This window comes from Spermophilus citellus (genome assembly GCF_964194105.1).
Source record: "Spermophilus citellus genome assembly, chromosome: 4".
NCBI lineage: Eukaryota > Metazoa > Chordata > Mammalia > Rodentia > Sciuridae > Spermophilus > Spermophilus citellus.
In genome coordinates this window covers 28,133,923-28,156,882 of record NC_138185.1, presented here as the reverse complement: position 1 = coordinate 28,156,882, position 22,960 = coordinate 28,133,923, and the positions used below count along the sequence as shown (strand labels likewise).

The 22,960-nt window shown below is 53.4% G+C and overlaps 1 protein-coding gene and 1 long non-coding RNA gene across 6 annotated transcripts in view; both read right to left on the bottom strand.

The window, feature by feature from the left end:
• Window positions 1-517: 517 nt before the first annotated feature.
• Window positions 518-8,014, bottom strand: LOC308647872. The gene is made up of 3 exons (XR_014021722.1): window positions 7,892-8,014; window positions 1,613-1,725; window positions 518-1,155 (listed from the first exon to the last, which is right to left on the bottom strand). It is a non-coding gene; the product is annotated as an uncharacterized lncRNA (long non-coding RNA).
• Window positions 8,015-13,387: 5,373 nt separating this feature from the next.
• Window positions 13,388-22,960, bottom strand: part of LOC308646318 (tyrosine-protein phosphatase non-receptor type substrate 1-like) — a 41,515-nt gene continuing 31,942 nt past the window's right edge. For 3 of the 5 annotated variants that reach the window (XM_081289080.1, XM_081289082.1, XM_081289081.1), the window contains 2 exons: window positions 18,401-18,452; window positions 13,388-15,880 (listed from right to left, as the gene is read on the bottom strand). In XM_081289080.1, the coding sequence (XP_081145206.1) occupies window positions 15,617-15,880; window positions 18,401-18,452 (316 nt within the window). In that variant the 3' untranslated portion in view covers window positions 13,388-15,616. The remainder of the gene's footprint in view (window positions 15,881-18,400; window positions 18,453-22,960) is intronic. The other 2 variants (XM_081289079.1, XM_081289083.1) reach the window with 1 other exon arrangement.

Below are 22,960 nucleotides of genomic sequence, written 5' to 3'. Positions count from 1 at the left end.
GGGCCTCTGTATGCTGGGCAAGCGCTTTACCACCAAGCCTCAGCCCAGCCCTCTCGTCCCTCATTCTGGACCACTACTATAGGGACAAGTGCTCCCTGCCACTCAGACGCCCTTAACGTATGCCATGTATGCAGTACTCCATGCACTTGTCCCCACACAATATATTGCTAGTTTAAAAAAAATAAAGAAATAAAAATAAACAAACAAACAAAAAAACAACCCCCTACTCCAAAACACTCTTTAAAAAAATTGTTTAATACCAGGGATTGAACCCAGGGATGCTTAACCACTGAGACACATCCCCAGCCCTATCTATTTAAAATATTTTTTTAGTGGTAGTTAGATACAACACCTTTATTTTTTATTCTCTGTGGTGCTGAGGATCAAACCCAGTGCCTTCCACATGCAAGGCGAGCGCTCTACTGCAGAGCCACGGCCCCAGCCCTATTTATTTATTTATTTATTTATTTATTTATTTATTTTGAGACAAGGTCTTGCTAGGTTGCTCAGGGCCTCACTAGGTTGCTGAGGCTGGCTTTGAACTTGTGATCCTCCCACCTAACCTTCCAAGCCCATGGTATTATAGATGCGCGCCACTGCACGGTCAAAACACTCATCTCTAAGTCCAACCTGTCCTCAGGGGCTATAGGATGAGAGTCTGTGGAGACTGAGGCCAGAAGGCTGTTCTGCCTCTGTCTCTCACAGCTCCTGGGGTGGGTCCATTAGCCCTTGTGCTCCTTATTTAATTAAGAAATTAGGCATTGGAGAGTGAGGGATGAATAGAAATTTACATAGGACACAGGCAAGAGGAGCCAAGGTGTGCTGTGTGGCTGTGCATGAGAAGAGGTTGTCTTTAGGGTCAATCAAGTCCCCGGGTGGAGGTATGAGCTGGGCAGAAGGTGAGGTGGCCTTTAAGTGCCTCTTGCAGGAAGCTGGGCGCTCTCCTGAAGGCAGTGGTCATCAGTGGGTGGATTAGGGGCCCCTGGAGGACTTCCCAGCTCTGCATTTCCTCCTCAGGGAGACACTGCGGCCTTCCAGTAGCACCTCAGCCTGTCCTGCTCCGGCCTCCATGGCTCGGCCTGTTGCTCACGTGCAGTCTTGAATGCTCTTCTGTCACATCTGGCTACAGGGACAGGCTCAGTCCAGGAGGTCTCTCTGGGGGATGGAGACAGGGTGGTTACCAGTAAAATCCAGGATCCCATGCCCACTTAGTTTTGAATTTCAGTCAAACAACAAATAATTTTAGCATATGTCACAAATATTGCATGAGATACACTAAGAAGTATTCATTATTTTTGTGAAATTGAAATTTAATTGAATCTGTCAAATCTAGGTGAAGGGGAGCAAGCCAATAATAAGTGATAAATAAATAAATAAAATCGGCCCCCTGTGCAGCAGTCAGGGGCCCACCAGAGACGCAGAGCCTTTGTGAGTGATCCAGGGCAAGGGGGCTGGGGGCGTGGCTCAGGGGTAGCACACCTGCCTACCGTGCCCGAGGCCCAGTGTTCAATCCCAGGGCTGCAGATAACAAAAAGCAAAACAGACAACAACAATAACAACAAAAACCCACCACCCACAGAAGATGGAGTTGTGCCCAGAACAAGGGATTCACCTTGAGGCTGTGACCTTGTGCCCTGTGGGAGCTGGCTGGGGCCACCTCTGCCTCCAGGGTGGACCTGGAAGGTCTGAGGAGCTGGAGCAGCAGCCAGTTGGAAAGGAGAGCCGCTGTGGATGAAAGGAAGGACAGAGGGGAATGCGTCTGTCAGTACCTCCAGTGTGCCCCCGCAGCGGCCTACACGAGACCTGCCACCTGCCCATAGGAGCTGCATGTCCTCCTGGCCCAGGGGAAGGAGGAGGGCTGGCATGGCTGCAGGAGCTGAGGGGGAGCACTGACCCCCGCCACGCCATGAACAGCAGAGCAGCCAGGTGGGGAACCAGCGGCCACCCCAGCCCGGGAGCCCATCATCATGGTGGCCTCTTCACTGCAGCCTTGGAAACCTTGAGCAAATCCACAGCACGTGAATCAGGTATGGTGACACACACCTGTAATCCCAGAGACTTGGGAAGCTGATACAGGAGGATCACAAGTTCGAAGCCAGCTTAGCAAAAGTAAGGCCCTAAGCAACTCAGTGAGACCCTGTCTCTAAAAAAATACAAAATAGGGTTGGGGATGTGGCTCAGTGGTCAGGTGCCCCTGAGTTTAATCCCTGGTACATCCCCACCTGCCCCCAAATTTGGCACATGGCCACTGTTAACCCAGAACCAGATGGGGAAGGAATTCTGTGAAACCGAACTTGGGTTTTTCTAGGCTGACCTAATCCTAAACCCACGGCAGGCGAAGACCAGGGGCCAAGGAAGGGTCCTGGGATGGGGGATTGCTCCCTGATTGTGCCCTTGACCAGCCCGGTGTCCTTGAGTAAATTCCAGGTAGCATACATTCACAGTGCCTCGGTTTCCTCACCTGTTAAATGCATACAAAACCCCCCATACCTCCTGTATAGAGTTACCGAGACAATAAAAAGAGACCAGTAGCCCACCAGCCTGGCCGTTGACACTGTCAATGCAGTTAATTAATAATAATTTCTGTTTTTGTCAAATCTGAGTTTGCTATTCATCCGTCTCACTAGGGGGAAAAAGTCATTTGTCTTAAAAGATAAGACACAGTAGTTTTCCTTTGTCCATAATTTTGCTTGGCATGTTTTCACGGATATGAATGAATGGTGCAACAACAGAATAGATGCGGCTCAGGGTTCTCGGTGGTTTGGGACATCCATTGAGGGTCTCGGAGTGTGTACCTTGTGGGTAAGAAGGGAGTGCGATATGAACAAGCAGCGTGTTGCAAAATCTTCTCTCAATTAAGTAGCTCACCGGGTCCATTTGGAAAGATAACACACACCATCTCCAACGTTGGCTTCCCCCCATGCCAAGGTTAGCATGAGATACTGCAGGCGTGCCAGTCATGAAGCTCTGAAATCTTAAGTTCCCCCCAAATGAACCAAATGCACAAGCCCTAAGTAGGGAGAAATACTAAAATGTTGCTTCAAGCTTTGCAGATGCAGTGGCTGCTGATTAAAAGAAAATCCTTTCTTTTAAAAGGTCGTGTATGAAAAGGAAACCCTGGCAGCAGAGCCGGGTGGAACGGAAGCCAGCAGCTCTCCACTGGCAGGTGGTGGCCACAACCAGGGACCCTGACCAGCTTGGCCATGGGAAGGCCCACTGGGTCCCCGAGGGTGGAGGGCTCAGAGGGCGGCTCTCTAGGTTGTTGGCCCACACGAGGGGCTTTGCAATGAGGGGCTTTGCAATGGTCCTCCGCAGTTTTGCAGTTTCACCTCGGGGCCTGGTTTCCCTGCCATCCCAGTGGGGGGACTTGTTTTCAGGACTGAACAGAAAGAAAAGCAAATTCTTTGTTGTTGGAAGAATAGGAGTAAATTGGCCCACTTCAGGGTGTTGGAGGCCTTTCTCTGTCTCCCAGGGAAAAGGAGGCCCCTGGGCAGGTTTTGCAGCCACTCCGCTTGCTTCTGAGGGTTTCTTCTTAAGGTTTCTAATTCCAGATGGCGACAAGGAATCCAAATGCGTTTGAGGCTCATGAGTTTGTGCCAGGGGTGGGGGGGATGGGCAGAGAGCGTTCCCAGGAGCGGAGCAGGTGGAGAAAGTCCAAGAGAGGGAACTGGGGCCCCTGAGCGTTGGACAGGAGTGGGATGAGGACACGGACACGTGACAGTCTGGAAATGACCAAAAGTGTTCACATATGGATTGACCTGACCATTTCACTTCTGGGAATTTCTAGGCAGTGATGTTTCTGTCAAAATTATTTGCAAGGAGGGAAAAAATAGAAGCCACCCAAATGTATATCAATAGGAAATTTGTTAATTAAATGATCATGGTGACATCTGTCATCGGTAACTCATCTCTCCTTTCCCTTCAGCCCTTCTTCCCCATCGGCTGGTCCTGTGGGCTCCCTGGGTGAGGCACGTTGCAGCTGGAGGCTGCCTCCCTGAGTCCCTGCCTCATTGCCCCTTGCAGGTGTCTCTGTGACTCTATGGCCTGAAGGTGTCCTTCCAGTGCATTTCCACATGTGGCCAGCATCCCTTGCCCCAGTGGCATTTCAATTCTCTCAGTCCAAAACCCACGCTCCTCACCAGGCCCACAGGCCTGCCTCACTCGTGTCAATTAAGAAATGCTCACTCTCTAGCCAGGTGCAGTGGCACACACCTGTCATCCCAGCGGCTTGGGAGGCTGAGGCAGGAGGGTCCCAAGTTCAAAGCCAGCCTCAGCAATTTAGCAAGGCCCTAAGCAACTCAGTGAGATCCTGTCTCTAAAAAAAATACAAAATAGGGCTGGGGATGTGGCTCAGTGGTTGAGTGCCCAAAAGAAAAACACAAAAACAAAAATAAAAACAAATGCTCACTTTCTTTCTCCTGGAGCTCATTCTGGCCTCTGGCCTCTGTCTGGCCTCTGCCCTGGCTCTTCACTTGGCCTGGAATATTCTACTGGCTTCTCCCTGCCTTCCCTTGCTGTGCCCTTCTCTTCCTCCAGGGGGCAGTACAAACACCATCCATCCATCTAAATTACTCCCCGCACCCCAACAGCATCTCCCCATCACTTTGTCCATTTTATTTTCTTCATGGCACTCAGCAGAAGGTGACATGGTCTCAACTATTCATTTGTCCTCTTATTAATTATCTCTCCCACTAGAACCGAGGGCAAAGACTAAATGGGGGTGGGGGGTGCAGGGGCCCTTGCATGATACCCAGAAGATGCCTGCTCTGTGTTTGGGGAATGAGAAAACAAACACCAGGATTCCCTGAAGCTGTTTAAAAGTCTTACTTGAAAGGTGCCCCAAAGAAGTATGGTAGATATGAACCCACTTACAAAAAAGCACAAATTAACCAAAGTCCACACGATTCGCATTGCCGCCAGTTTTTGAGCACTCACAGCCACCTGGGCCAGCTCTCTCCACTCTTACACATATTCGCTTGTCTCTCTGGATTGTCACAGTGACTTTCTGGGGTCGGTTTGGTTTGGGGCACCATTCACCGAGGAGGAAACTGGTACAGAACTTTTTTTCCAAGTTCATGGAGCTGGGAAGCACAGGAGCCAGGAAGTCAGAGGGTCTGATTCCCAGATATTGAGTCACTGGGGTACAGAGGTAGTTTCTGGCTGTGAACAGGCCAGTTCTGCTCCTAGAGCTCTGTGTGATCTTGGGCAAGCCACTCTCCTTCTCTGGGAACCATGGACGATGGCCCAGAGCTATGGAGAGGAATGCACTACATAATGTGCTCCCAGTGCCCATCAGAGACCCACAGCACAGCAGCACACAGTGACTACAAGCCAGGGACGTCAACATTTGGAGAAGGCGGCCTGGAAGCCACGTCCCAGTTCCTCGAGTCAGGGCCACATGGGGCTCCACAGGGCCCGATGGCTTGGTTCAGTCGTTTGGCTCCCAGCTGTCACCCAGGCTTAGAATGTGACTTTCTTGGCACCCCCAACAGGGGAATGCATGGGGGGGCACTTGTGAAATAGCAGAGTTCCAGGCTCCAGATGCCTAGAGCAGGACAGAGGACTTCAAAGGGCCTTTGCCACCGTTCCTGAAAGATGACACCACGCAACTTGCCCTGCATCAGCAGTGCACACAGCTTGGAAGGGAAACGAGTTAGGAGCAGGTGGCTCAGGAATTTGGTGCATGCTGGAGCAGCAGCTCTGGGTGAGAAAATGTGACGGAGGGTGTGGTGTGGACTGTCTGGATCTTGTCGCTGACTTCCCATTTTCTTTCATTCTATTTTTTTTTTTTTTTTTGAGATGGGGTCTCACTGTGTTGCCCAGGCCAGCCTGGGATTCCTGGGGTTCACACCATCCTCCTGCCTCTGCCCTTGGCCTCCTGAGTACTGAGACTACAGACATACGTCACCACACCCAGGTTATGTTTATTTTTCTGATTATCTGGGGATCCCCTTTCTTCCCGACGGGGCTTGGGTTAGTCTGTTCTCTGCGTGTCTACCCACGGAGAGGCTGAGTAAATGTTTCTCTACCCAATGCTGGAGCTGCCCTTCTGCAGGAGAGGCCCTGATCCAACGCTGCCGCTGGAGCTCATGGGCTGGGAAGTCCCGGATTTCACTTTTTTTTTTTTTTAAAGAGAGAGTGAGAGAGGAGAGAGAGAGAGAGAGAGAGAGAGAGAGAGAGAGAGAGAATTTTTAATATTTATTTTTTAGTTCTTGGCGGACACAACATCTTTGTTGGTATGTGGTGCTGAGGATCGAACCCGGGCCGCACGCATGCCAGGCGAGCGCGCTACCGCTTGAGCCACATCCCCAGCCCCCGGACTTCACTTTTAAGGCATAGCCTCAGCCTGCGTAGACCTGAGCCCAGGCTTGCCTCCTGCGAGGGGTCTCCTGGGCACATATCTGAACATTGCCTGGCCTCAGTTTCCTCCTCTGGGGACCAGGATGCTCCTAAAGCTTGTGTCACAGATGAGCATGAGGGATCAACCGTTCAACACGTGGGAAGTGCAGACAAGAAGAGTTGGTGTGTGGCGAGGTCTAGATAAATAGTAACTCACCAGCGTGCTATTATTTTTGGGGGGGAGGGTACAGGAAATTGAACCCAGGGGCACTTAACCACTGAACCACATCCCAAGCTCTTTTTATGTTTTTTTTTTTTTTTAAATTTAGAGATAGAGTCTCACTGAGTTGTTCGGGCCTCAAAGAGTTGTTGAGGTTGGGTTTGAACTTGCGATCCTCTAAGCTACTAGGATTAAAATGCATTCATCTTTAAGGATACAGTTTGATGAGCTCTCATAGATGATACCTCCTTCTAGGCACCACCCCAATCAAGGTAAAGAACAACTTCCATTGCCCACAAGTTTCTCTGCCTCTTCTGGTCAATTCCCTCCTTTCCCCCTGACACCTGACAGGTAAGTTTTGCAGGTTCTAGAACTTGACATGAACTAAACCATAGCTTGCATTCCTTAGCTCCGACTCCATTTTTTTTTTTTTTTTTAGTGAGAGAGGAGAGAGAGAGAGAGAGAGAGAGAGAGAGAGAGAGAGAGAGAGAGAGAATTCTTAATATTTATTTTTTAGTTCTCGGCAGACACAACATCTTTGTTGGTATGTGGTGCTGAGGATCGAACCCGGTCTGCACGAATGCCAGGCGAACGCGCTACCGCTTGAGCCACATCCCCAGCCCCTCCGACTCCATTTTTGAGATGGAGTTTCTGAGATGCCCGCAGCCTGTTGCCTGTAGCCATCCTTCCTTCCTTTTTATTGCTCTAAGTCATGTTACTACCAATTACTTTTCTGTCTCAGTTTCTTCATCTGTAAAATGAGGTTAATAACTTCCACCTCGTAGGACGTGGGGGGAAGTGCAGAGAGGACCCTGAGTCACACAGGCTGCTGACGCCAACACATATTTCACACCCAGGACACTTGCTCCTTCCCTCCCCTCCCCACCTCCCCAGGAAGAGGCCCCTGGGAGCCTGGAGCCCGAAGGTCAACGGCATGTGGAGTTGATGGGGGGAGAAGCTTCCCAACAGAGACACACAGCCGCCAAAGGATGGCCCTGTTTATAAAGCAGATTGTTATTTTTTAATTCTTTGCCGTGTGTCCTTTCCCCTACTTCCCCCTTTTAAGAATAATTAAAATGCAAGCTGGCACTCCCTGTGAGGAGACAGCTGAAGATTTAATTGCCCCAAGAAAAAAATCTCCAGCAAAAGGTCCTGCGTAATGGCAGCTCCCGGCCTGGCTGCTCAAGCGCCTCTGCGTCCTGCATATACTCTCAGCGCTAATGCGTTAATCTGCATGTGCACGGGGTGCACTTACTGGCACCCAGGGAGCGGTGGCAGAACCCGGCCCACAGCCCCAGCCAGGCCTCAGCCTCCCCGCCATTAAACTCTCACCCGGGCTCATTCTGGAGACAGGTCCGTGGCCCCGCTCCACCTGACCTGCTGCGGCACCAGCTGACCCCTCCCAGAGTGGCCCGCGGGGGCAGGAGCCGGGCGCGGGTGGGAGCGGCACCTTCCACCACCAGGGCCTGGCTTGTTGTCCTTGAAGTGGGGCCAGGAGGACGCATCTGCTGAGTGGCCAATCACTGGTGGCTCTCAAAGTTGGGCCACTCACTGCAGAGCTTGGGTTGTGCAATTTCAGGACAGAGAAATCTCTCTGCCATCTTTCATCCTGTTTTCTAAGTATAGCCCCAGCTTCCCTAGAAGAGGCACCAAAGGCTCAGACGGGGGTCACGGGCTCCTTGCCTGCTGGGGAGCATGCGTGCCGTTTTTAAAAAGTGAACGCTCTTAACCCGGGATCACGATGAAAGGCAGACGAACTCCGAGGGAGCAGTCAGGTGCTGGGGTTTGAATCCAGATCCAAGCTGCCAGCCAGAGCGCTCCTTTCCCCGGAGACTCCAAGCAACATCCAAACTCCGGGTCCTTTCTTTCCTCTTGCTTTCCTCCCTCTACCCCATCCCTCCTCCCATCCTCCCATCCTCCCATCCTCCCATCCAACTTCCCATTTGCCTGTCCATCCATCCTCCTGTCCAACCTCCCATCTGTCCATCCAACCTTCAATCCGCTTCTAATTTTTAAGTCCGTCCGTCCGTCCATCCATCCATCCATCCATCCATCCATCCATCTCATCCCATCCTCCTGTCTACCCATCCTTCCATGCATCTATCAATATACCTATTCATCCTCCATCCTCCCGTTCCTCCATTCATTCCTCCTCTCCACCCAACAAATACTGTTGGATGCTTCCTGTAGGCTGGGCAGGGAAATCCAGCATCCTCCCTCCCCGGAGGCAGCTCCCAGGGCAGAGGGATGTTAATCAAGCACTGTGAGGCCAAGTGTAATTACAAATGATGACAAGTGTTCCCAGGGAGAAGTGCTGGCCACAGTTGCTATGGCAGTTTGGAGGGTAGGCAGGAAAGACCCAGCGAGTGTTGTAGGCAGAGGGAACATATGCAAAGGCCCTGTGGCTCACTTTAGAAACAGGCTGCTGGCTGGTGTTGCCAGTGCAGGGGGCGTTGGAGAGAGCCATGGAAGGCGGAGCTGCAGAGTGTGGCAGGGGCCAGCTCACACAGGGAAGGCTGGTTTCTGCCTGGCACTGGCTCCTGGCCCTGTCTGGCTCATCCTTACTCATCCTTTAGGTCTCAGCTCAGGAATTTCCTCTTTGGGGAGACTTCCTGCCCTATGCAGGCTGAGCCAGGCCTACGCACTTTCCCCTAATAAGAACAGGGCCCAAACTTGGAAAGAAGGCAAAGAAAGGTGACGTTCGTTCCCTTTCTCTGCCACGCTGGGGCATGTTTCAAAGACCCACTAGAGGATTGGTTAATTCTGTCAGGAATACACTTGAGTTTGTCTTTGCTGTTCAATTAGGGCCCAGATCTTATAAAACCACCCTTGGTGCTAATTTGGAGGTTTTGTCTGGTGGAGGTGTGAGAGACTTCCATCTGGCTGAAAAGATAATTCCAAAGGTATGGTTTTGTCGCCTTGCAGAACATTAACCAGCTTTCTGTCTAAGCTGAACATTTTATTCTCACCTTGGTCTTTCAAAAGCCCTGGCTCTCCACAGGTTCTTGGAAGGAGTGCCGCCCTCCCGCTGGCTCAATGCTAATGTGGTTGCTCTGGGCGCTGGACAGTGCTCATCCCTGCAGCCTCATTTCTGCATTGAGATTGCTGCTGCTCCGGCTTCCTCGTTCCCCATGAGCTCATCTGTGTGGGGCCCATCTTCTAGTCAATATCATATCCACAGAATTTTGCACAGGGCCAGGTTCCCAGGAGGAGCTTGGGGCATAATTATTAGCTACATGTGTGATCTCGAGCTTAGCTCTTCCCCTCTTCCAGCCTCAATTTTCTTATCTGCAAAATGGACACCATAGCACTCATTTGCCAGGGGTGTTGAGGCTCTGTGAGACAACGCAAGTGACCAGCACGCCATCTGCGTGGGCTAGGCTGTACCCTCCCTCATCCTGAGGCCTGGCTCCCTGAGGTCCTGGGGCTGGGGAGATCATGTCTGGTTGGAAGGACACCAGGTCACAGCAGAGTGACTCTCTGTGGGGCCAGGACAATCAGTCAAAGGAGGTTCCAGCAGGTAATTGTTGGGACAGGAAGACCAGCCTGGCCAGAGGGTCCAGTTGTAGTTGGGGACAGGGTCAAGGAGCAGGAAATGTCCTTTAGAAAGTCAGACAGGAATTTAGAGAAGAGGTCACTGAAATTAGGCTCCAGTGTGAGTCCCCAAAGTTGGTACATGGGAGCCATTTCAGGCTAAGGAGGGAAACAGACCTGATAAGTAATTTTAGCCAGGAGGGGAGAGGAGCCAATGTGGGGTTCCTGTGATAACCTGGCCTTGGTGCATGGGTAAGGGATGTGAGTGTGTGTGTGTGTGTGTGTGTGTGTGGGTGTGTGTGTGGGGGGGGCTATGGGTGTGGTGTTGGGCACTGCAGGTGCCACACTACTGTGGAAGCTGTGGCACCTATTTTCTCATTGAACCCTCCCTGGACCCCTGAGAGGAGGTGCAGGCTGCCACTCTCCCCATTTCCCAGGTGAGAAAACTGAGGCTCAGAGGTGAAGTCATTGGCCCAAGGTCGCAGGGCCAGGATCTGCCTGCACGTCACAGGCTGGAGGTGGGGGGATGGGGAGCGAGGCTGTGTGGGAGAGAGAGTAATTAGAGGAGCCTCAGCAGAAGAAGGGATGACAGACAAACGGTCTGTCCCCGCTGTCCTTGATCTTCCTGCCCACTGTGTTTCTTTCCCTGGTTCGTGTGCTATTTTGGTCTCTGGGATGCTATCTCTCAAATTAACTTGACCATGCTCCTCGGGCTCCTCACCTGGACCAGGACCCTGGCCTGGGTTTAGGGACCAAAGATAAGATGTTGACGCTGCTTTGAAGAAATTGTCAGAATGGGGCAGGCATCAAAGGTTGGGGGCGGGGTGGGTCACCAGTCTGGGTGAAAATTTGAGGTCTAGCTTCTGTACAGGGGAGGCACGCCGAGTGCAGCTTGGGGGATTTTTTCCCTGGAGTTACAGAACGGCCTGTCCCCGGGCTCCTCCCCGTCTTCCCTCCAAGGGTAGGACCTCCTCCGTCACCCAGCTTTTGCACACTTGGGACACGTGTCCCTCTAAAAACCATTTTCCATGTCATGAACTTGAGTTCAGAAAACAAACCAAGACCCAGGTCCAGAGCTCTATGTTGGAAGGGGACACTGGAGACCCCACAAGTGGCAGACAGAGCCCCCCAGAGACTCTGGTTCGCCCTGACCGGCTGGTGACCAGGCTGACCCTCCGTTACTTCAGTGAGGAGACCGTGTGGGGCTTCCTGGCTTCCCACAGGGTCTGGTGCACCCTGAGCATTTCCTGTGAACCCCTGGGGTCTCCAGCCATCCCTGGTCCCCATCAAGCCCGCTCAGTGCCTGGCGGGGCCACATCCCCAGACTCGCTTCTCAGCTTGGAGCAGGATGTTGAACCTGACTGTTTCAATTTCTTTATTAAATGGGGTAATCATCGTATCTAGCTTAGAGGTTAAGAGGATGGAGGGAGTTGGTATTAAATAAGTTAATATTTGTACAGAGTTTAGGAGAGTGTCTGATGTGAGGTATGTGCTCACGTAAAGTTAAATAAAATAAACAAGCCTCAGTGATTCTTGGCTTTGAGACTGGGCTCCGAGAGACGGGGGCTTTCGCGGAGAGCACTCTTCAGGTTTGGGGGTGGAGGTTTTCCTGATCCCCTGTGAGCAAGGGCTGGTTCTTATGGAGGGAGGGGGGCAGCGTGCTCCTCTGCACGAGGAAGAGCCCCAAGGGAGGTGCCCGATAAATGCAAAAGCTTGACTGATTTCCTAGCAGGCAGGAAAAAGGCCACTTGGCGCCCATCAACTTTTGTTTTACCTGCTGACCTGCAGCCCTGGAGATTTGGGCTGTGGAGAAGAGAGGCCCAGGCGCGGCATAAAATACCTCCCCCAAGTCTCCTTGCCAGGACGCCCCCGTCCATCACTGCTGCTTCCCAGGAAGGAGGCCTTTCTCCGCCCCTTCTCCTGGGTTGCACCTGGTCCCTGCAAGTGGCGTGCAGATTTCATGGACTGGGCCCCAAGGGCCCTATGGAGCTGAACTCAGGCAGAGGGCCAGGAACCTGCCGAATTCTGTCGCCTGAGATGCAGGCGACCTCTGAGTCCTGCAGGAGGCTCCGGTGGTCCCTGAGCACATGGACCAGGTAAAGGGTGCGGGGCATTCCAGTTAAGACCCAACCTGACTGGGTGTGCACTCCCGGAAACTCAATGCTCTTTTCTGCAAAATGGGCACAATCACAGTCCCTGGGCTGATGAACACTGAAGGCGCGTGTTGGGAGGAGTCAGCCTCTGCCTTCCAACCCTGGCCACGGGACAGCAGGAAGTGACCTGGCTTCTATTTCCCCCTTTATAAAGCATAGAGAAGGAGTTCCCACCTCCCTCAGGGGGGTTGGGAGATGAAAAGAGGAGTAACTCAAGCATTTGGCACATAACTCGCCACGTCCCCATTAGCTCTTACAGTTGATTTTGTGGGTGGTGCTTAACATGTGATGTATTGACTATCAACGTGGTGGATAGGCATCAGGCCCTGAAGTCAGATTGCTGGAGCTGAGACTCAGCAATGTCACCCATTAGCTTTGTGACCTTGAATAAATGACATCACCTCTCTGTGCCTTGTTTATCGAATGGGGGCCATAACAGCACTGACCTGGTAGAGCTACCAGATCTGAGAGGTCCCCATGCCGTGCTAGCACATAGTGAACACTAAGGAGTAGTAATACCATATATGCATTAGCCTTGTTGCATAACTATCATTACTAGTGTCACTCTCTAAGGGAGGGAGGGAACTACCCTTTCTTGAGCACCTACTACACATTGGCACTTGCCAGGAGGAGAGTGAAGACCCAGGGAGGTGGGCTGCTTGTCTAAGGTCCACAGATGTGGAGGGGCTGCTGGCCCACTGTGCAGGGTGAGGCAGGATGGTGAGGCTGCACACTTAGTGAGAGTCTGCCATGGACCACGCATGGGTCTCAGCACCTGTCACCTCTCCTAATTCTCCCAAGAGCCATAGCAGGGGGTTTAATTATCCCCACTGTGCAGATGAGGGGTGCAAATCTCAAGAAGGAGAGACGCTCAGACTCCCACAGCTACAAAAAGCAGAGTCAGGATTCAAACCCAGAGGTCTGTTGGATTTTTGTCACCTTCCGTTGACTCTCTCTGAGGCAGGCCAACAGTTTTAGGTCTTCCACACCTGGAGAGAGGAGCCAGCACTGCAGATTGTCTCTAAGCCTTGCCTGGGCCACATCAGACCCTCTCCAGGATCTTGGGGACAGGCAGACAATAGCCTCCAAGGAGGCCCTGAGTTACAATCCCAAAGGCAAGGACACACAGCACCCAAAGTCGTCATTGTTACCCAGAAATCTTTATTACAAAAATATTTTGCAAGCCAAAAAGTTTAAGTTGCAACTATATACAAAATGGGGCCTGTTTCCTTCCCAACAGTCTGAAAATAAACTCCCGAAACCACGCTCCTTCCGCAGGTTTATTTCAACCTCTTCCTTTTCCTGGGGTTCCATACACAAGGTACGGGGACTCTCCAGGCTGCCCGGCTGAAACTAAACTACAGTCTTCCTTGGCCTCATTCCCTATTTCCCCCTCCCAAAATTAAAGTAAAACAAAATTTAAATGGCACCAAGAAAACATTCTTTTAAAAATCCTGTGTGTGTCTGTGCGTGCGTGTGTGCACACGTGTGCTGTCTCTGGGCAGAGCAGAGGGACGCGAAGGGTAACAAGCCCACCCTTTGGAATTGAGAAACAGCCAGAGCAGGTGACCGGGCCACTGTGGCTCCTAGATGTCACCGAGGAGCTGGCTTGTCAGGCCAAGACTGCCCTTGTGGCCCGTTGGCTCAGCAAACTTCCAGATGCCAGGGTGTAAAACACCAGTCACCGGCCCCGGAGAGGCGGGTCTGCGCTGAGCCCCTGGGTCTCACCTGTGTGTTGCACCTGCAGAAACGGGCGGGCAGGCGGGCTCAGCGTCTGGCTCAGACAGCCAGGCGTGCCATGGGCTTCCCACAGCTCAGGGGATCAGGGACATTCGTTTCTCAAGTCTACAAGCCATATGTGAAAACTGAATAACCAGGGTTGTGACCTAAGCTCCTGGGCCCAGCCAGGCCCTGGCACCCAGCTACAAGGGTGGCAGTCAGAGGGTGACTGGGTCACAGCCTCTGCCTGACTTCCTGAACCAGAGGGCGGGGGACTGGCGGGGGGTCTGCCCTGGCTCAGAGCTGGGCTGCCTGGTAGTGACCAGGATCTATTCCAGTCTGATCCCAATGGCGTTCATGAGCAGAAATGGAAGATTCTTCCTTGTAGGAATGAGTTCTGAGAGCCGGATGAGGAGGGGGCGATGGCTAAGGGGGTGAGGCAAACAGCCTGGCTCAGTGTCCCTCCCTGTGCATGTCCCTAAAGTGCTTGTGAGAAATGGTGGGGAGGGGTGTCACCGTCCCTCTTCCCACTCTATGGAAGAGCAGACTGAGGCATCGGGTCTGGACAGGTCTGCACTTACCACCGTGGGGCTTCGGAGGGAACAGACCCCACTGGGTGGCCCAGCTGAGGACGCGGTCCAGTGAGTCCCGGAGAGAAGGCTACATGTCTCCACAGAGCAGCCGGATGGGTCCTTCTTCCAGGTCCTCGGGGCTCTGGGACTTGGAAGGATTCGGTTTCTGCTGTAAGAAAATTCCCTCCAGGACAACACACTGTTAAACCTCAGACTTCACAAGACCCAACCGTGAACTTCAACACATGACAAAGAGCCAAGAGAACGCTGCTGTTGTTTTAAGAAGAAGAAGAAGAAGAAAAAAAAAAAAAGAAAACAAAACGAAACAAAACGAAACACCACAGATCAAGTTTTCTAACACCTCGGCTTCAAGATTGCACGGTTCACATTTCTCAATAATTTACAGGCGTCCCCAGGGCGAGGCTGCTGGGTTAGTGCTGCCAGGGGGGAAGCAAGCTGGGGGCTGAGAGGAGAGGCGGGCCGCGCCCAGTGCCCCGTGGGGCTGGCAGATGCTCCAGAGTGGCACATGGACCCGGAGCGGGCGAGGCCAGGACTGTCGGCAGCAACCTCCCGGGTCTCAGGACTCGCGTCTCAGTTTTATTTTTTTTCCAGCCTTTTCCATGGAGGGGCAGTTGGATCTACAGGGAAAGAATTTCCCAGAAGCCCCAGTTGGGTGGAGGTGGTAAGAGGAGGTGGGGGGTCTTGTCCTCCTCATCCTGGAAGAGCAGGATCTGGGGCATCAAGGAGGCAGCCAGGGTCTCTAAGACCACGACCCAGACCCGTGAGTGACGGTCAGAGGCACAACAGTTCTTGGTCCCCAGCAGAGGCGCTGGCGGGTTCCGTAGGTGGTTCGACAACATCAGTCCTCCAGACGGGGTGTGGGGTGTGGGGGCCGTGGCTGCCCTGGAAATGCTGGAGAGCCGAGGGGGCTGGGCAGACGGGAGCCACCCTCACTCCTGGTCCTGGGACCGACGCCACCCAGCCGTCCCGGGACTGGGCTGGCTGTCCTCCACATGGACCACTCCATGTGGGACAAGAAAGCTCGTGGGGACAGGCCCCTAGAGCCAAGCACAGTCTGTTCACTTCCTTTGGACCTGGACGCTGGCATACTCCGAGAAGGACGGCTCGGGCTTGGGGGCTGGCTGCTTGGGGCCCCGGTTGAGGTGGACCATGTCCAGGTCGGCGTAGGTGAGGGTGTCCTCTGGCCTGGATGGTGGGCTAGTCTCAATGCTGGCGTACTCTGTGTGGTTATTGGGCTCGGCGGCCCGCGGGGCAGGCTTCTTCTCCTTGGGCAGGTTCAGGTCGGCATAGGTGATGTCATTGATGTCATTTGTGTCCTGGATCTAAAAGGCACGGAGAGAAGGTCATTCTGGAGCATCCAGCCTGCTCAACCATCAACTGGGCACAGTCTCCCCACAGTCCTCCTTCATTGTCCCCTCCTCCCAGCTGGAACCACCGGTGGTTCTCACCCCTCTTCCCACGTCACCCCTCCTTTTCCTCGTCACAAATCCACCAAGTCTATTTCAGCTCAAGCGTGACTCTATTCTAAGATGCTTCCTTGCCCTCCATGCCCCTGGCTGGGCCCAGGCTCCTTCTCCTGCTTCCCATCACAGTACCCACTGCCAAGGACGGGGTCGGCTTGGGGCTTGACTAGATATGATGTCCCCATATGGGAAGGGATACTCATATTCATTCATGTGTTTATTTGGCAAATGTTCATTGGACTTTTGTTGATACGGGCACCAAGGCTGGCACAGGAGAGGCTCAATTCATGTTGAAGACATGAGTGCATGGATGGATGGATGGATGGATGGATGGATGGAGAGGTGGGTGGATGGATGGATAGGTGGAGGGATAGGTGAGTGGATAGATGGATGTTTAGGTAGATGGATGAATAAATGGATGAGTGAATGCATGGATGAATGGATTGATGGATGGATGGATGGATGAATAGGTGGAAAGATGGATTGATGGATGGATAAATGGATGAGTGAATGCACGGATGAATGGATTGATGGATGGATGGATAAATGGATGAATAAATGCACAGATGAATGGATGGATGAATGAACGGGTGAATAGAGAGATGAATGGATGATGGATGAACAAATGGATTAATGAGTGGATGGATGGATGGATGGATGGAGGGAGGGAAGGGCGAACAATGGATGGCAATGATTTCACCCTCACTCTGGGTACAGCCGGAGCTGAGAGACAGAACAGCAGCGGTGAGGGAGTGAGATCATCAGCTGTGGGGGTTGTAAAGGTTCTGGAGTCAGAAGGCCTGGGTCTGAATCCTGGTTCTGCCTTTTCAAGCTGAGCGACTTTTGGCAGATCCTTTAATCTCTCCGGGCCTCAGTCTCCCTATCTGTGAAGCAGGGATAATAATCGTGCCTCTCACCAGGGCTGTCGTGGGGATCGAGCGGAAGCATCCAGGCAAGCGTTCAGAACCGAGCCTGGCACCTGCAATCGCTTACCGCCAACACACGCCAGCCACTCGCAAAGCCGCACACCTCCCACGTTCGTCTCACCACCGGCCATCGCGCCTTAAAATGTCTCCCCGTGAACTAGAGCCTGCTCTGCCCGCGCCCAGCAGCTGCTGATCTCAATCCTAGGCTTCTGGACACCATCCACTCCCACATATCCCCTCCCGGGCCTCACCGGGCCCTTTCCCAGGCGAGGAAACTGAAACCTAAGCGGGCCTGATGATCTGGCAGTCACCCAGCGGGCAGGGTCTGCTGGCTCTCGGGCTGTGGCCCTCCCTCACCAGGGCTCCTCCATCCTGAGCCCTGCAGGTGCTCCCCAGCTGCTGTCAGCGAAACCCACAGGGACAGCCAGAGTCCCTCCCCAGCAAGAGCTGGTGCCCAGCCTCAGGGCCCGAGGCTCAGGTCTGCCAGCTCGGCCAGAGCAGGGTCATGACTGCCCTGCTTACTGCCCAGGGCCTGGCATGAAGCTGGTGCTCATTAAGTCTTTGAGGGTGATTTCTACAGGTTTCCATGACTAATTCTTCTCACCATCGTCCTTTCCCCAGAAGGTTCCAGAGAGAAGTCCAGACTGGGGAGAAGGCCACGACTGGACATGGTTCTGTCTCTTCCAGTTCCCACCCAATCTCATGCCCAGGGCTGTGGGGGCTGCAGCGGGTCAGGAGGGCAGGCTGAGGTGTTCGGCCTCCCCCCAGCCCGGCCTCGTCAACACATTATGTCTAAATGATGCCAATCGCCCAGGAAATGTCAAGGATGGGTGGTGCTCCTTTACTGGGCTCAGAGCAGGGCCTGCCGCATTACCAGGTGCTGAGGGGCCCCTGCCTCCCAGGTCTGACGAGGTCAGCTGGAAATAGGCCGATCTCGTTTGCTCAGAAACAGGCCAATCACGTTGCCTAAGAAGTCTCCTTAGCCATGTTGAGGGGGACTGCCAGGTCTAGGGAGGTGCCCGCGGGAGGAAATTCATGACAAAAGGGTCTTTCCAGCAGCAAAAGCTAGAGAGGCCCTGGCGGCCCCGCTGTGCTATTACCCCAGGTGGGAGCGGGCTGATGGGAATGGTGCTCCTGGTGGGGGGACTGCCTTGAGCAAATGCAGGGCTACAGCCCGACCCCAGGGCACCAGGCCACCCAGCACACATGGTGCCTGGCGCCCCACTGGAGTGGCACCATGAAGCAAGGTTACATCAGAGTCTCCTGGCTGGAGCAGCGAGGAGGAGCCCGCAGAGGACACGGGAAATCAGGAATGCACAGATCCTCTCCCCTCCGCCTCTCTCCAGGGGGGGTGGGGTGGGGGGGGGGACAGAGTCTTAATTTAGAACCGGATCTGCAACTCAGGCTGATGCAAGGAAATCACACCCTGAGTTTCCCAGGAAGGGCGGCTCACCAAGGACTGTACCTGGGTTATATCCCTGGCGTTCTTCTCGGGCTCATGCAACCTAAAATGGAAAGAGACACACAGATATAAATACCGCACTATCTCAAGTGCTTATGCAAATCGATAAGAATAACATTTCAGTCCCACTTCCTATATGGGTAGAGGACAGGGATGAATGAGTCACAGCAGAAATACAACTGCTTATCAAATGTTTGGACAAGGGGGCCATCTCTCACTAACAAGGACGTGGCAACAAAGCTCTGCCATTTGCTTTTTTTTTTTTTTCAATGTCTGTGGGCAGGGATCTTTAAAGATGATAATACCCAGAAGATGCACTGGGCGGGGAAGGCATGGTGCTTCACAGGCTGCGGTTGGGGGAGGCGAGCTAGGACCCTGGAAGGACAGCCCCGGGGGGAGGGGGAGGGCCTGGATGGGGTCTCCATCTCTTGACTTTTGGGGGGATATTCCATATACAAAGCACTTCCTGTCCGTTTGTCCCAGGCAGGGTGGGGGGGAGGGAGATTTATCTCTCTGGGCTCTGTCCATCCAGACCGGTTTAGGAAATTAGGGTGAACGTAGAGATTAAGGTTTAAAAGGTTCATGAGAAGATACTTTTTTAAAGTTACAAATGATTAAAGTGATAACCGAAAAGGCAAATCTCTGTGGAATGATCTCAATGGTGGAAAACGCGTGGATAATAATGGGGGGCAAATGCCAACCGCAGTGGTCTTTGTGGGGGTATTGGGTTTCCCATATTTCCCAAATGCTCTGTATTAGGAGTACCTATATATTACGGCTAAACAATGAAAAGAGAAAGACCAAGATGCCTTGGTTCATCAAAAAAGCCTTTGGTTCGGCCATTGGAGGCTGCGGCTCAGTGCACAGAGGTCACCGTCAAGGTGATGTGCACACTGAGCTGCCGGGAGTCGTGTTAAGTTCTCAGGCCGGTGACTCCTGGACGGGACGGTCGCCTGGATAGTGTCAGAAGTGAGCAATGGCGCTTGGCAGCCAGGTTATTAATGGATTTGGCATGAGTGCTTGGCTCAGAAGGCAGTTCTGGGGCATGACATGTCCCACGTGCCACAGGAACAGCCCTCCAGGATGGGGGACGCGTCTGGTGGGGGAGATCATGCAGATCTTCCCCCACCCCCTGGTTTCCAGCCTCCCCACCGCTCCCCGCTGCCTGTCTGGTTGGAGTCCAACTCCTCGCCCTGCTCAGCGTCCCAGGCAGCCTGGCTCCGCGGCTCCTCCACTCCCCCGCACTCATTTACTCACGAGCCACCCACCAAGTATTTCATGCTGGCTACTCGGAGCTTTGTGTTTTCTGCTTCAACAACAGCCTTGAATGACCCCGTCACGCTTTTTCTCTTGGTGAACTTTCAAGCATCCTTCAAAACTTAACTCTGGTGTCTCCTCCTTGGTAAGGATTTGCTGACCATGCTGGGATGGTGGGTGGCCCTCGGTGACAATCTCAGACCTCCTTGCATATTTTCACCTCTGCTTTCCGTTGCCCTGTCATGCTGTATGGGCACAGGTGCCCAATAACCAACTTGGAATGAACGCTGGTCGGAGTGCCCCAGGACCTCTGCACACACAGCCCTCCTGCCTCTTCATCTGTCTCACTCCAACTCTTCCCTCAAATCCTATATTCAACAGTCTTTTCAGGGGGGGACCTTCACTGAATCTCTCAAATTCCATTTCAGAACCTCAAGCTCTTCTCTTTCATAGCTGTATTTCAGATTATAACCAATTATCCACTTTTTTCTGGTCTTTCTATCTCAGTGAATGGCACTAACTCATCCTGAGTCAGGCTAAAGTGGGAGTCATCCTTGATTCTTCTCTCTTCTTGTACAAGAAAGAGAAATTGCAGCCTGATTCCTGCAAGGCTGGTCAGCTCCATTAAAAAAAAAAAAAAAAAAAGTCATTCTGTCATCTCCCTCTCTCAGCTCTCCTCTCTAAATTCCTAAACAAGCCTCCTTTCTGGCCTTCCTTACTCCATTCTCCACATTCTCTCTTTCTTTTTCTTCTTTCTTCCTCCCTCCCTCCCTCCCTCCCTCCCTCCCTTCCTTCCTTCCTTCCTTCCTTCCTTCCTTCCTTCCTTTCTTTCTTTCTTTCATACTGGGGATTGAACCCAGGGACACTCATCCACCTCCCAACCCTTTTTATTTTAAGATAGGGTCTTGCTAAGTTGGCTCAGCTGGCCTTAAACTTGCAATCCTCCTGCCTCAGCTCCCACGTCTCTGGGACTGCAGGCCTGAGCCACTGTGCCCAGCATTCTCCACACTTAAAATGCATAAAAGATGTCACATTATTTTTCTGCCTGGAGCACTCACCCCTCTCGCCACATGGTGTGATCCATCTCTGGAGAGGTGCTGTGTGGTCTGCCCCGCTGACCGCCTTGGTCTCACCTCTCCCACCCTCACGACTCTGGCCTCCACGCCCTGAGCTTGTGTTGAGCACTCCTGCCTTGGAGCCCTGGACCGGCTCTCTGTCTGCCCCATCCCTTCCCTTATCCAGCAGGCCCTGCAGACATCATTAAGCTTCCAGCTTGTTGGGTAAGCTGTCCCCAAGAGGCCAGGAGCTCTACACGGGGAGGGACGAGGTCTGTCCTGTTCACCTGGGAGGCGCCGACCTTGTCCTGGGCTGGCCCGTGGCCACTGTCCCATAGTTGAATAAATGAATGAGCTCTTTTCCTGCGGACCCTCAGTGCCACAGGCCCAGCTTCGTCCCTTTTCTGCTTTCCTTTGCGATGCCCCAGCTCGGGCTCCTGGCACCCAGCGGGGCCCGTCTAGATGAATCAATGAAAGACTTCGGAAAGCCCTAAATATCCCAAGAATAAATGCAGCCAACGTCTGACGAGTGAGCAAATGGCAGACTGAACGGACCCCAGTGCCCAATTAAGGGAGCAGAGACTCACTTCTGGAGTCTGAGCCGGGGAGGATGACAGGTGACGCGCTCTACCTGCGCATTCCTAGCCCAGGGCCGGGGGGCTTTAGGGCCAGTGGTCCCTCAGCAGCCACCAGCTGAAGGCTCTCTGAGCTCGGAGTGGCAGCCTCCTGCACCCTGTCCCTGGAGTGGTTCTGACCCCCGCCAGCTGTGGCCAGAGCCAGTGGCCTCTGCCCGGGAAGCACCCTCCCGGCTCACTCCAGATAAGGGAGCAAGTGATGCCTCGGCTCCTCGGGAGGCTCACCCTGGAAAAATAAGAAACAGGCAGAAAGCGGCTGGCTAGCAGAGAGGAGGAGCGGCCGCCATCAGGGCTGGGGTCACAGTGCCCGCACTTATGAGTGGCAGGACCCAGGGAATGTCACATGACTTCTCTGAGCCTCAGGTGCCTTGACCCTACCTAGGACCAGGACGATAGCAACCCTCTAGAATCGGGGTTCTCAGAGTGTGGCTCGGGGAGAACAGCATCAGACTCGGGGTGCAGTGAGTCTGAACAGGACTCCCCAGGAGTCCGCCACAGCCTGGATCCTGGGAACCCCTGTCCTGTGACAGGACTGGGGAACAATCATAGGGCTTTTGCAAAAATTAAAACCACCGAGTGGGATCAAGGAAGGAAAGGGACGGATGGGTGCACAGGAGGCCATAAATGCTCAGTTAATGGCAGCTGTGACCACCACTGTCATTATCATGGACACTCTCACTGTTCTTTGCTTCCAGAACCTCTTGTGCAACTGGGAAGGTGAATCAGGTAAAAAGTCAGGCCAATAACAAAGCAAAACAGAAGGGAGAGACGCCCCTACAGAGAGCAGGGGTCCGGGCATTTGGTGAGAGAAGAGCTCTGGGCACGGCAGGGGTTAGGGACGGCGCTCATTCAGTCACTCAACAAACCTCTACTGGGCGCCTGCCCCCTTCCAGGGACAGGGCCGAGTTCAGAAGCTATTAGGTGTGAACACGAGGGGTATGGTCCCTGCCCTCAAGAGAGGTGGGTTGTAAATGGGCACAGAGACACCTGGAACACACGAGGGTGTCAGTGCCAGGGCACAGGTGAGGTGAGGTGAGGGAAGCCCCTTAAGTAGGTAGATGGTCAGGTCCTTGCTGAGCTCGGGAGGAAGAGTGGGAGGTGACCAGGTGGAGGCAGGGGTGGCTTCTAGCTCCTCCAGGAGTGGTTTGCAGAGCTCACAGGTGCCACAGGTGCCCCCAGTGCTGTGGAGACCCTGGGTGGTATGTGTGGGGGTCCACCCAGGGGAGGCCAGTGCACAGAGGCCAGGAGGACAGCAAGGGGCCTGTGTGTGGCAGGAAGGGAGCAACGCGGCTCAGCCATTCAGTGTGAGGCCTGGTGGGGTGGACAGAAGTGAGATTGTCTATACCAGCTGCGGCCAGGCCATGAGGCCTCCAGAGCCTCGGGACTTTATCTTGAGGGACACGGGGGACACTGATGGTCTCTCAGCAGAGGATGGGGATGAGTCTGGCTCCTGGACAAGAGCGTGCCTGGTGTGTGGACAGGACAGGCAAAGACAGGGCACCAGGACAGTATCCCCTGGGAGGTCAGGAGGGCGCTGAGTGTTTGCGGGGAGGCTGGGAGGCTGGACAGGCTCAGCCCAGGAAGTGCCCATGGAGGCCAGAGCA